At 41.6% G+C, this 14,136-nt stretch overlaps 1 protein-coding gene across 1 annotated transcript in view; it reads left to right on the top strand.

Moving 5' to 3' along the window:
* Positions 1 to 14,136, top strand: part of grik4 (glutamate receptor, ionotropic, kainate 4) — a gene marked incomplete at both ends in the record, with an annotated part of 144,316 nt that overhangs the window by 56,292 nt on the left and 73,888 nt on the right. Inside the window, 2 exons of the mRNA XM_083694520.1 lie at positions 5,399 to 5,564; positions 11,711 to 11,889. Coding sequence (XP_083550646.1) covers positions 5,399 to 5,564; positions 11,711 to 11,889 — 345 coding nt within the window. The remainder of the gene's footprint in view (positions 1 to 5,398; positions 5,565 to 11,710; positions 11,890 to 14,136) is intronic.

Raw genomic sequence — 14,136 nt, 5'->3', positions numbered from 1 at the left:
TCTCAACTTCAGACCAGGTGGGGTTGAAAGGGCTCAGACAGAACATTGCTAATTTCCACAAAATGACTAATTTCCTCTTTTAGTTATTGATTATTTGCCACAAGGTTACAGCCAGAGCTCAGTGCTTGATTAACAGAGAGAGGCATTGTATAATGGGTATTTGAAATCGCAGGCACCATATGGCCTTTTTGGCTCAGCTGCCTATGTGTGGAATAAGGACAATAGTTCCATTGCCAAAGACAAAATAGATAATGACTGATGCAAACTCTTCTGTGTCTTTGGAAATAAAGATAATCTCAAGTTTCTACAACAGAAAATAGATACTATGCAGGCTATGTGTCTCCACCCTCCATCTGCTGAAATTCCTCATGTTGCAGGTATACTGTATAACATGGAATGCAAAGGGGGTTATACAAACTTTCATACACATCAAAACAGGTGGGTAAGGGCCTTCTTTGCATCACTGTTAGCTGGCTGTGGAGCTCACACAGTAGCTTAGTTATGTATCTGTCTGCATGCAGTAAGACATGACACAAATGGAGCAACATAAGATACAACAGCAAGGTACATACTGGTGAGAAACCTTGAGTGTCATATTTTCAAAAGATAATTAAATACATAGCACAGATGTGAGGACTAGACAAACAAGAAAACTAAAATAAGCAGCTAGTGTGTTTGCAGTATATCTCTGCTGCGTGCTGCCTGTGGCCTGTCTGTGTGTTAGAGCTTCCTCATTAAACGCCTGTCAAATCGTTGTCTACAGACCTGACAGCCTCTCTATCACACTGCAGCAGCATGCGTGCACACGCACACACACACGCACACACACACACACACCCACACCCACACCCACACCCACACACACACACACACACACACACATATATATGAATTAATAACCCTTCCATTACAGTGGTCCATCTCTTCATATTTACAACAAAGATCACAGAATGGCTGCATTTCCTTCTGTAAATCCACAAGAAAGTCGATTTAATTGTAATGGCTACACAGGAATGATCTTTCAGGGAATAAACCTTGTACCCAGGACATTTTACTGAAAATATCCCATTATCTGGGAAACAGTCGCACAACCATAACGGTCAATGTGATTCATTCACTCTCCCACCTTTCTCCAACTGCACTAAATCATCTGTATCTGTATCTCTTCCTGAGGAACAAGAGACAGTACAGCAAGAAAGCACCTGCATTAGAAATAAAGAATGTAATGAAAACTAACTAACCCTAACCCAAATTAACATGAAATAATTATTACAGATTTACTAAATTCACTTTATGTGTATGTAATAGTTACAAGAATAGAAGAACTATTGAATTGAGAATAAATTATTATAAATTATTATGTCAGATTAACAAAATGTATTCAGGTTTATCTATCACAACTGGATCAAATACCTCCAAAAGTGTTCAAAATATGTCAGTTCAAGATGCATGATGTTCATGCAAGTCAATTTGCTTACGTTACCATCCTATTTATGACATTCATTTGACAGGGAAAATGCACAACAAGAACATATACTGTATCTCTATATACTGTATCTATAGTTGAGATTTGCTGTGTACCAGATATACCTTGATTGGCAATTTTATCAGTATTTTAGAAGTTGGAGGGCCGGATCCTGTAGACCAGGCGTGCGCACACTTTTTCGGCTTGCGAGCTACTTTCAAAATGACCAGGTCAAAATGATCTACCTACATTAAAAAATGCTAAATATATATTGCGAAATATATACATGCGAATGCATGGTGACATGTGACCCGTAGAAGAGAAGCGATCTCAGACTGGCCGCATTGTACGTCAATCAAGTGGCGCACTCACACTGGCTCAATTGCCTCGTACTGTGAAATGTCCGTCGTAAAAAAAAATCCCGTCGTAATACGACATGATTTTTTTAATGTCACGCGATCGACCGGTCGATCATAATCGACGTATTGGGCACCCCTGCTGTAGACTATAGCACACACTTCACAGCAATGGGTGTCAGTAAAACCACCATAACAAAACACTTGCATGACCAGCAGATGTAACACAGTTAGAATCAAACCAGAACTAACATCATGGTTAGTTCACGTTTGTGTTTCGTTGGGCAGTTTTCTTGTTATTACTATGGAAAAACGGGACCATCTTCGTGTTTCCTGTTTGCAACATCCGGAATTGGTAAAGCAGCGCCCCCCCTCCCCTTCCCCCCAAACGTTGTGAAAATGAAATGTGTTCAGTTCATTTCTACATGAATGAATCTGGTGCGCATACAATTTGGCCAAAATCTACAAGAGAAATTACATTCCGCAATAAAACATGAAATGATTTTGTAATATTAACAAAGTATGTTTTTGGATTCGGCAAAGTAAGCTAAAACAAGTGTACAGTAAACATGTTGTCTCCCACAAATGATGTAGCACCCCCGTATAAAAGAAGAGTGATGGAGAAACCTGTGAATGAAACAAGACGTTTATTCATAAACATTTTACTATGACACTCTTGGTTGTCTGTTTTTTACAGTGTCCTCGTTGCTCACAGGGAGGGCTTTTGTCTTGGTGCAATTATGTTCTGTGACCAAATAGAAAAATAATTTGGACACCATTAGGCTACTATCATGATAACTCTTATTGATATAAGACTTTACTTCAAACACAAATGACACCAATAGGCTAAGACAGCCAATATTTCTATCAGTCTTGCTTCTTAGAGCTTTGTGTTGATTTCTCAAAATATTATTCCCAAATAGCTCAAATTAAATATTTGCAAATGATATGATTACAAAATGTGACTGGCTATAAACCAAGGTTACACAACTCTGATTTCTGTATTGATATAGGCCAAGTTTCGATATTAAATTATGCTGCATAACAGACTTCACTCACAAAATATTATTCACTTTTACACCAGCCGACCAATCAGGTTATAGGGTTAGGGTTAGGCGGCTACTTCAGTTGAAAATGAGGATAGTCTTCCACTACAATTTCTGAAATAAATATACACTCCTTCTGTATGAAACAATTCTCTAAATGTATTTACCCCATATTGCTAGCAAACTACTCTGTTACTAGCATAGAAATGCCTACAAAATTCATCTTAGCATAATCGCTCATTGTTGCTAGCTATCTTGCCAGCTAAAGCACTGTATCAGGGAGCAAAGCAACAACAAAAGCTGAGCGCTGCTTGAACAAACAAAAAAAGCTTGTTGTGGGTATGGCCCCTTGCTGCACTCCTAGCTCTCCACTTTGCACCCTATTATGACGTATTTAATGACGTCACCTCGAAACTCATAAACATCTCTATGGCAAGATGCATCTTTCACCATAGTTTTGTCAGAATTGGGCCAATCCGTGTAATTCCGTACATGTCCCATCTGTATGGCAAGACCTATGGATTGATCCTAATTCAACCAACTTTAATCAAAATTGTCCCAGTGGTGTCAGAGAAAAAGCTTGTGACATAGGAACAGACAAAGACTGTTTTATAGCCAACCAAAATCTTTTTTCTGTTCGAGTTCTAGTACAGAGTGGAGCTATAGCAAAGACATGGTGATTACACTTTCCTGCGCTGGCAATTGTTAGCCAGCCATACTGGAAGGGCAGAGAGAGGGATAGACAGAGAGAGAGAGAGAGAGAGAGAGAGAGAGAGAGAGAGAGAGAGAGAGAGAGAGAGAGAGAGAGAGAGAGAGAGAGAGAGAGAGAGAGAAGGGGGTACACCTGCTGGGCTGGCAAGAGCTAGCCTGCAATTCTGAAAGGACAAAGAGGGGTAGAGAGTGTGGATGAGAGGAGGGGTGTCAGACTGGAGTGGTGTATTTCCCCAGCGTGGCGCGGCTATTACCCATGTTTCATAGCTCCTCCTCAAGAGGGGAGAATGGTATTTGGCCGACCACAGCGGCGTTCCGGCATGCACCTGTCAGGACAGGACATCGCTCCATCCATCCCACCGCTCCCAGGGACTCCATTACCCCCTGATAGGCCGGGGGAGGAACCAATCAGCCAATGGGGGATATAGGGGCGTGAGGAGGCGATGTACGGGAGCGTGGAGCCGCAGTGGCAGGCAATCTGCTGTGATGAAGAGGCTTCTCTCTCATGGCCCCAGCCATCCCAGCGTCCTCCACCATCCCCTTCAAGCCCCGCTGAGCTGGACGGCTGACCTGACTGCCTGACCATGCTGTCTCTTTCCTCTTTCTCCCCCCTGCCCCCTCAACCCCCCACCCCAAAACTCTGAGCCCTGCTGCAGACACACATCAGCATAAAGAGAATCAGAGAGGGATGGATCCAATTGTTTTTTTCTGGCAGAGAGGAGGTCGAGTGGGATATACTTGTGGTTGAATAGGTTTTGCAATGTTTCAAAACTTCTGCAGGTTTTGTAGCTTACTTGGCCAGACCCATAACTTTGTCCATAGGGGCCAGAGCAGTAGAAGTTGGCAGGCAGGGCTTATATTCCTACTAAGCATCCCATCTTCCACTGTATATGTGTTTATCCTAGATGTTAGTGGGGCAGAAGTATTATGATTGGATCCTCAGCAGAGACGCTGAAGGGAACACACAGATTTATACGGTACATGAAACCCAAGCTGTGAGAACAGACGTGAGCTCTATTTGTAGATCCCTGAACATTTCACGGTGTTTACAGTGTTTGGGATTGGAGAGGGTTTGTCTTTATTGATCCTAATCTGAGATTTAGTCATTCTACTCAGTGATAGTGAATCATATGCGAGCCTTACTCTAGCCTTCCTCTGGCATACAGTGCTGTTGAAAAAAAATAAAAAATCTCTACTCTTATAAGATTTTTCCACAATCAATGTAGAGAGACTGTTCTTTATTTAAGTGGCTCACAGTCTAGTGTTAATTCAGTGGGCGTCTGAGAGGGGGAATTGCTAAATCGTTCAAATTAGTTTTTATTAGTTTCTGATATAAGATGTTTCTAATTAGTCTGATGAGAATATAATGAACACTTGTTTCTTTGTGCGCTTTCCTTGAAAGAACCACGCTTGAATTGTTCAACTATGTTGTACAGCTCCTCTATAGTGATGTGTTGGGGGTAATTACTGTATTCTCTTACAAAACATACAGGGTTTCAGGAGGGTGGAACGCAGCAGAACATTCAGACAGAAACATGTCCTGCAGACTAGACATTTCTCTGTCACTGCAAATAGGCAATCATGTCAGCTCTGTACATTACATTTCTTGTTGCAATGTTATGAATGTTTAACTCATCTGAATAAACCCAGTCTCTCTTTGTGGTAATGTATTCAACATTCCTTGTCTTTGAGAATAAGTAGTCCTGTCATCTCTATAATTTACATTTCTATCTGCAATGCTGTAAATGTTTAAATCTCATTGGATAAACAAGCTTTCTTTGTCAGTTCATGTTACATGTTTCTGTTTTGTGCCTCTGCAGGTTCCGTATGTGAAAGTGGCCCCTGAGGACATCCTAAAGGTACAGTTCCCTCGTTTTACCACCCTGGACCTACGGCCCTCTAATACAGACATCAGCCTTGCTGTCGCAGGCCTGCTCACCTTCTTCAACAGCACTACCGCCTGCCTCATCTGTGCTCAAGACGACTGTGAGTACACACACACATGCATGCAGGCGTGTGCACGCACGCACACACACGCATGCACACACACACACACACACGCACACACACGCACACACACACACACACACACACACACACACACACACACACACACACACACACACACACAGTTTCAAGTTTATCTAGTTTTTAAGTGCATTCACCTTAGTCTTACACTATACATCATATAAAAATAAAACACATTAGTGAAACACATTACATGAATCTAGCCAAATACATACTGTAGGGTACATATTGATATGGGGAATGGCAATAGGGAGGGGGATTTGCTATGAGCAACTGTATGCAGATTTAAAAAGGTGGGTCTTGAGGTCAGACTTAAAAGGCTATTCCACAGAAGTGGTGCTCGATAAGAAAAGGCATTCACACAGACATTCAGGATTTAGGCACCATATAACACAGCTCACACTCTGATATACTGCAGCTTCAAAAGGGTGTGTGTGTGTATCACCCTACAGGGTGACACCCATACACAGGCCTGTACATGTAACCCAAACTGCATTTCCTGCCCCTGCCATACACACACACACAAATACACACATTACTCTGCTAGTCACTCCTAGCCATCACTACATCTCCCACTTTCATCCCAGTGTGACCTCCATATGTGATGTTGCATACACTTATCATCAAATACCCCCTTGCCAATGGTAATGTCATGTCTGACCTTAAACAGAGACATTCATGAAAGCTCCACGTCTGGATCCCCTGTTCAAACCGATCCTCATCACTGACAGAGGCTAACGCTTGATAGACCACTTTTTTTTTACGATATCCTCCTCGTCAGGAGAGTTTTCAGCTGCAGCGGAAAAAGGTCTGGTGTTTAGTCCTGGTGATGGGGACAAGGAGGTTGAAATACAACTGATATCGCCTGCCTGCCTGTTCAGCTCTGACCTACCTATGGCTTCCTGCCTGCCTGTATGCTGCTGCAGCAGTAGGATGCTCTGGCCTGGCACCGGCACTGGCCCTGCACCGGCCCGGCACGGCACGTCTTTATCTCTGTCAATGTGTCAGGCCGTGTGCTGCTGCAGCGGTAGTCTTCTCTTCTGGTATGGATATGGGTCTAGCTCTGGCTGGGCTTGGGCTCAGCTCTGGCTGCTCTGCCTGTTCCCTGTAGGCCCCCGCTGGGCGTGAGGGGCTCATTAATCACCCTGCCTGCTGACAGCCTAATAGAGCGTGGCCGACTTATGAATATTCCCCTGGTCTGGCTGAGGAGGATGGAGTGGAGGTGGAGCCCTGTCCAAAGGCACCGTGCACAGAAGGACACATTCATCTAGCTAACCTAACCTGTACACTATCCTTGGTTGAGGAGCAACAACAGCACTTATACACTTATGCACTTATACGCAGTGTTGCAGTACTCATACAGTGGGAGGTACAGAGCTCAAACAGGCATTATACAGTGGAGAAAGGGCTCAAAGCTGTGTGTGTGTGTGTGTGTGTGTGTGTGTGTGTGTGTGTGTATGTACATGCATGCAATAGATCAGTACTTGACTGTGTACATTGGAGGTCAGTTGGAAGCAAGAACCACCTGTCCACCATACTCTATTGAGGGGCAAAGGCCAACCAGGGGGCACCTACATGAACACCAACTCTCTTGTACAACTATTTAGATTTCCTGTGTGATGAAGAGGGTTTTGTGGTCACTCAGGGACTAATGAATTTGACTGGATTATAGATAGGTACACAAATACGTTTTTTTCCCATAAGTATGCACTTTTATAATCGTACACAAGTCCACACATGAAAGGCAAACAGTTTGATAGTTTGATCCAGATGCCCTCGTCTAAGACACAGCATCCGCCTACCTGTCAGGCTGCTGTGCGTTCTGTCTCCACGGAGACAGAACAATTATGGGATGTGTTTGCTCAACGATCCGCTCTCTGCTCAGAAATGTCTTTGGTAATCTGTAATTAAAGTTGATTAAGTAAAAGAAATGGCTCTTGGTCTCTAGGGAAGGCTAGTGGAACACAGAGGTGATGGGTGGATGGATGAATGAATGAATGAATGAATGAACGAATGAATTAATAGGCATAATAAATACCTACCAATGGCCAATGAAGGCTACCAAAATAATAAGAGTGAGTTTCTTTCTTTGTCTCTCTCAAGTTCTTAAGATTTCTCCTCTGGAGACATTCATTTGATGTGATAAGCAGCATAATGGAATTTTCATGTGAGGTGTGTGTGGGCGTGCGTCTAGTATGCGTGCATGCGTCTTGTGTGCCTGTGTGTGAAGGGAGAGAGGAAGACAGAAAGCCATCTCTCTCTTTCTGGTCTTCCCTCCTGCCTTTGTCAGTCTAATGAGAATAAAGCAGATGAGCTCAGACTCGGCTTGTCCTTTGGGTGAAAGATAAATAAAGTTCCCTTTCAATAGTAAGTGATGACAGAGGATCACAGCAACTGACAACAGCCCTGTCCTTGACTAGTGAGCACCACTGATCTGTTTTTATGAGACTATTGGCTTGTTTCATTACATTTTGTTGATATCCCTGGAGACTATCGACATTTCCCACTGTAAGGTTATATGGGTTAGTGTGAATTGATGCTCTGACATGTCATGAGTATCATGTCATCAGAACCCAATGCATTTCAGTTGAAGAATGGGGCCGGAGGAGGAAAAACTATGAAGAAAGATTTGATCTCAAACTCAACTCCTCTCCATATCAATATATCAGATTTATGATTGTCATTCAAGCTCTGGTGAATTCTTGATAACATGCATATCCATTCTATGGGCGTGTGTGTGTGTGTGTGTGTGTGTGTGTGTGTGTGTGTGTGTGTGTGTGTGTGTGTGTGTGTGTGTGTGTGTGTGTGTGTGTGTGTGTGCATGTGCGTGCGTGCGTGCGTGCATATGATTGTCTGTGTGTGTGTGTGCATGTGTGCAGTAAGGTAGGTGAGCTCAGAGGCTTTGTGAGAGCGCAGTGGAAGTTGACGGTCTGTGAAAGGAAAAAAGACTGCCCAGACTGAGTGACAGGTCTACCTTTATCTGTCTGACAGAGAGGCAGCGCACTGTGTGGCCCATGCCAATGAGGGAGCATCACACAAAACGTAGCATTACACACTACTGCTGCTACAGAGACTTCACACACACACGCATACACGCACGCATGCACGCATCTCGCATGCACACACACACACACACACACACACACACACACACACACACACACACACACATGGGTGCACACACACACACACACACACACACACACACACACACACACACACACACACACATACACACAAGTGACTGCCCTTGAGCGGGCTCTTTTATGCTGAACTGGGAAACAGTTCACGCAACAGTTTAGCATAATGATGCTCTTTTGATTAGTATGGGTTCAACAGCATAAAACAGAGGTTAAATGACACGGCAGCCACAAAAATACATAAACAGGTCAAACATGGCACAAAATATATTGAAGACATATGGAATGAAAAACACACTTTTTTCTGTTCCTTTTAATCCAACACATCCTGGACTACAGATGTGCTCTTTGTGGATTTAATTCCAGTGGTTGAATGCCAGGGAATGATTGTGCTCCTACTGTGAGCTGTACAGCCTGCTGTCTATTGTAGTGTAGTGTAGTGTAGTGTAGTGTAGTGTAGTGTAGTGTAGTGTAGTGTAGTGTAGTGTAGTGTAGTGTAGATGCCTTGGTGACATTGTACTCCACTGACATGGTACTCTTGCACTATACACTCAATACACTTTACTTTACACCTACTGCTGCTACAAAAATACTGTATATTCTGAATATTTTATTTTGCTGTATCTACTGTTATTACTGTTACTACTTTTAGTGCTTCTATTTATATTTACATTTTTACTTAATACACTGTATTGTTGATGATAATTGATGTTGTAGAGCTGCTCTGCCTTAAGCATTTCGTTGCACTGTATGCTTGTATATGATGAAATGACAAGTAAACTTGAACTTGAACTTGTATGGAGATTACTGATAATAATATTGTCAACTCACAAATGATCCGTAAAACAAACACTAAGGACAAACATAATTCACTATCCACACACACTACTATCCTCAACACCTCTTGATTAGTATTTGTATATTTAAAAAAAAAAAAATTATTTCTCAATATGGCTAAAGATGTGTGACTGAATGCTCTTAAATTTGCAAACAAATGTCACGATGTGTGAATAAAAACAAATCTCCATAGTTTGAAGCTCATCAAAGAACTGAAGGAGAAGCATAACTGACAGCTTCAGAAACAAACTAAAGAATTAAACTAAAATAGCTTCCTACAGTCTCAGTTGTATTCTAATTTAAATGAAAACATACACTGTCACCTTTTGCTGTACCACACAGCGATTCATTGGGCCTCATGCAGCAACATTCTCTTAAATGTCTCTTATATTTTCTCTTAATTTTCTGTTAAGAGAAAAAATAAGAGAAGTCAACTCCAGATGCACCAAAAGTTCTTAACCATCCAAATCTGCTGTTACCCAGGTGTGCTGAATGATGAATCCCACTTGATCATACATTGGAGGCGCATGGCCGATTGTTTGTTATAAGCATAGGTAACGCCCCCTAAACACTATACACTCACCGGCCACTTTATTAGGTACACCTGTTCAACTGCTCAGTAACGCAAACATCTAATCAGCCAATCACATGGCAGCAACTCAATGCATTTAGGCATGTAGACATGGTCAAGACGACCTGCTGAAGTTCAAACCGAGCATCAGAATCGGGAAGAAAGGTGATTGAAGTGACTTTGAACGTGGCATGGTTGTTGGTGCCAGACTGGCTGGTCTGAGTATTTCAGAAACTGCTGATCTACTGGGATTTTCACGCACAACCATCTCTAGGGTTTACAGAGAATGGTCCGAAAAAGAGAAAATATCCAATGAGCGGCAGTTCTCTGGGCGAAAATGCCTTGTTGATGTCAGAGGAGAATGGCCAGACTGGTTCGAGATGATAGAAAGGCAACAGTAACTCAAATAACCACTCATTACAACCAAGGTATGCAGAAGACCATCTCTGAACACACAACACATCGAACCTTGAAGCAGATGGGCTACAAAAGGGGGTCCAACCCAGTACTAGCAAGGTGTAACTAATGAAGTGGCTGGTGAGTGTATAAGGGCAGGTGTTGTGCCGTGTCCAAATAGATGCCACCAAAAAAGGAAGGAAGAAGAAGAAGAACTTCAGCAGTAGTGAAATCAACATACTGTTAAATAAACTTAAACAAAGTAAACATGTTTTCCAGAGCGTCAGTACTGACATTACAGGAAAATCAAAAACCCAGCAATGGCACAACATTTGTGATGCTGTAAATGACTTGTCAGCAGAGGACACACAGTATATTGAGCAATACTCCAAAGTAGCAGCCATTCATCCATCTCATCAAATAGATCTGTGCGATCTCTAAAAACGCATTCTCTACGTAAGGCCTGGATGGTCAAAGCATCTAAGAGCAGTATGTAAGCTATTTAGAAGCTGAATGCACGTAATATCATCCAAAGGTTTTTATAGTCTTAATTGGGATCAATGGACCAATAGTTTTTCTTTAGCCCACGAATTTAATAATCCAATCATTGTAATTACTCTAAAACATATGATAATCTAAATTGGATTATATGATATTCATGCATTTTTTTATGTTCCTCAAATTTAAAACGTATGTTTCCTTGCATTGGACAAACAATTTGTGGAAAGTAGGTGTTTTTTTCTTATCTTGGTAAGAGTGCTCCTGACCACTCATAAAATGTTCTCTTACCTAAGAGACAAGCAAAAATAAGAAGACATTGGTGAATCCCAGAAATCAATGGGTACTAACAAAATAAGAACAAATCGTGGATACAAACAAAAATAAGAGGAAATTTGTTCGTATATAGCTTCCTGCATGAGGCCATTGTTTCAGTATGTGAATGGTGTTACCAACATGTTTTACACAAATACTGTACACAATGTGCTTTTTTTGGAAGAACATGAGTAGAAGAACAGGAGAACTTGAAAGACCCTTGTTTTTTCCTGCATGGAATCTCCCCTCTTTTATGAAGCGTTACCCTGAAATTGATCATACTGTAGATTACCGTATATTAGAACTCTAATTGTCAACCTGCTCATATGTGTCATGGTTCCTTACAGGCTTATTGAACCTGGAGAGACTCCTGCGCCAGTTCCTCATCTCCAAGGAAACATTATCAGTGCGAATGCTGGACGACAGTCAGGACCCCACCCCCCTGCTCAAGGAGATCAGAGATGACAAGACGGCCACCATCATCGTAGATGCCAACGCCACCATGTCACACATCATCCTGGAACGTGTGAGTCTGGCAGGATTGTGTTAGCCTGCAGAGCTAAATTCTAGGTGCTATGATGGACTGGGCTTGAACCCATGTCCCACATATTCCTGGAATGTGTGCGTCTAGCATGATGTTGTCTAGTAGTTAGCACTGATGCCCATGGTCCACACAGGTGGGGGATCAAATCTTCAAGCTGTTTATTCCTGTAACTATCATCTCCTCTATCTCCCATCCCTTTCCAAATAAATGAACACAACATAAGAAAGGAGAGGGGATTCCCTCTCCCTTCCCAAAATGAAAAATGAATAGTCTATCATGAGTTCTACAGCTAGTTCTTCCTCCAAACTCATGTGACCAAGTTTGAATCTAGGTTTTCTGCGCGCCACTAGACTGTCTTAGCCCACAGAGCTGAAGCCTATAAAACAAAAACAATGGAAAAATGGATCTGTCAAGCAAACAAATGATATCACATTTTGCATGAGATGTCAAGTGTGTTATATTCTGTAACACAAGTGTGTTATATTCTATAACACAAGTGTGTTATATTCTGTAACACAAGTGTGTTATATTCTATAACACAAGTGTGTTATATTCTATAACACAAGTGTGTTATATTCTGTAACACAAGTGTGTTATATTCTATAACACAAGTGTGTTATATTCTATAACACAAGTGTGTTATATTCTGTAACACAAGTGTGTTATATTCTATAACACAAGTGTGTTATATTCTATAACACAAGTGTGTTATATTCTATAACACAAGTGTGTTATATTCTGTAACACAAGTGTGTTATATTCTGTAACACAAGTGTGTTATATTCTATAACACAAGTGTGTTATATTCTATAACACAAGTGTGTTATATTCTATAACACAAGTGTGTTATATTCTATAACACAAGTGTGTTATATTCTATAACACAAGTGTGTTATATTCTGTTGTTATTCATTGTTATAGAGAAGTAGGACTAGAACATTAATCTGCCTGGATCACTCTTAGGAAAACAAGGTTATTGGGGTTCTTTATGGCACCATTTCACCTTGCACTTTGGAAATGTATCTCATTCCACGCAACGCAGTTTGGATGTCACATGAACATGAGCACAGATGTAATACATTTAGAATCAAACAAGAACCAACATCACAGGTGCGTTGCAGGCAGGTAGCCTGGAGGTCAGAGAGGCCGGCCAGCAATCAGAAGGTTGCTGGTTCGATCCCCGCTCCAGGAGGGATCTGGATGTGAGCTGGTGACTGGAGGGTTATCATCATATCCAGGTCCCTACCACTGCCGTTGTGCACTTGAGCAAGGCACTTAACCCCGAATTGCTCCAGGGGCGCCTAAAAAATGATGGCTGACCCTGTGCCCAGAGCCCAGCGCTCTGTTCTCCCTGGGGGGTTGTGCACGTGTGTTGTCTCGGAGGGGGGGTGTGCAGTGCGTGTGTGTTTGAGTGCATTTTGTGCAGCAGATGTACAGTTTTTGTACAGAAGGTTTTATTTTTATTTCATAAAAAGTCAAGGGAGAACCATTCTCCTCCTCCTCAATGGAGAAGTCTCACTGACCTCACCTCACTGACATTGAGATATGTTGTTGTCTGCCAATGTGAAATTGTCTGCACTATTCCTGAAGCTAGGCTACTGCTTCTACTAGTTACAAATAAAATATCAACAGAATAAAACCATTTAAAGTTCCTTACACTATAAAATAGAACCATTTAAGGTTCCTTAGAGTATAACATAGAACCATTTAAGGTTATTTATACTATCAAATAGAACCTCCTAAGGTTCTTTAGACATAAAAAAGGTTGTATACCATGATTAAAAAAATCACTTGTTAGCTGGAATGACATCCAACGGGTTGTGTTATTACAGTGTCAGGCATGTTAGATATAGATTTGAGAGTTTTAAACAGATCACATATATCTCCAAACCTTTTTTATAAGGTTCTTTTGTTGACAACTCGATTGTGATTGGTTGAGAGGGTGTTGATTATTTTTCTATAAACGATAGTCCCAGTAATAGCCTCCCTACCATTCAAAACGAATGGATGGTTCTGCGTAAGTAATGGGGCAGTGAAGCATTGTTTCTTTCTTTTACTCTACACTCCAAAAGTTGGGATTTTAAATCATTAATATGAGGTTAAAGTAGAGGTTAAAGTAAAGATTCTCAGCTTTTATTTGATGGTATTTGTGTACATATTGGTTTAACCATTGCATTTGGAGTTTGCTATTGGTCTCCGTCAACTTGAGGACCAAAGAGGTGTCAATGA

Source organism: Argentina silus (genome assembly GCF_951799395.1).
Source record: "Argentina silus genome assembly, chromosome: X".
NCBI lineage: Eukaryota > Metazoa > Chordata > Actinopteri > Argentiniformes > Argentinidae > Argentina > Argentina silus.
Note: the sequence above shows the minus strand (reverse complement) of the source record. Positions and strands in the feature narration are given on the sequence as shown.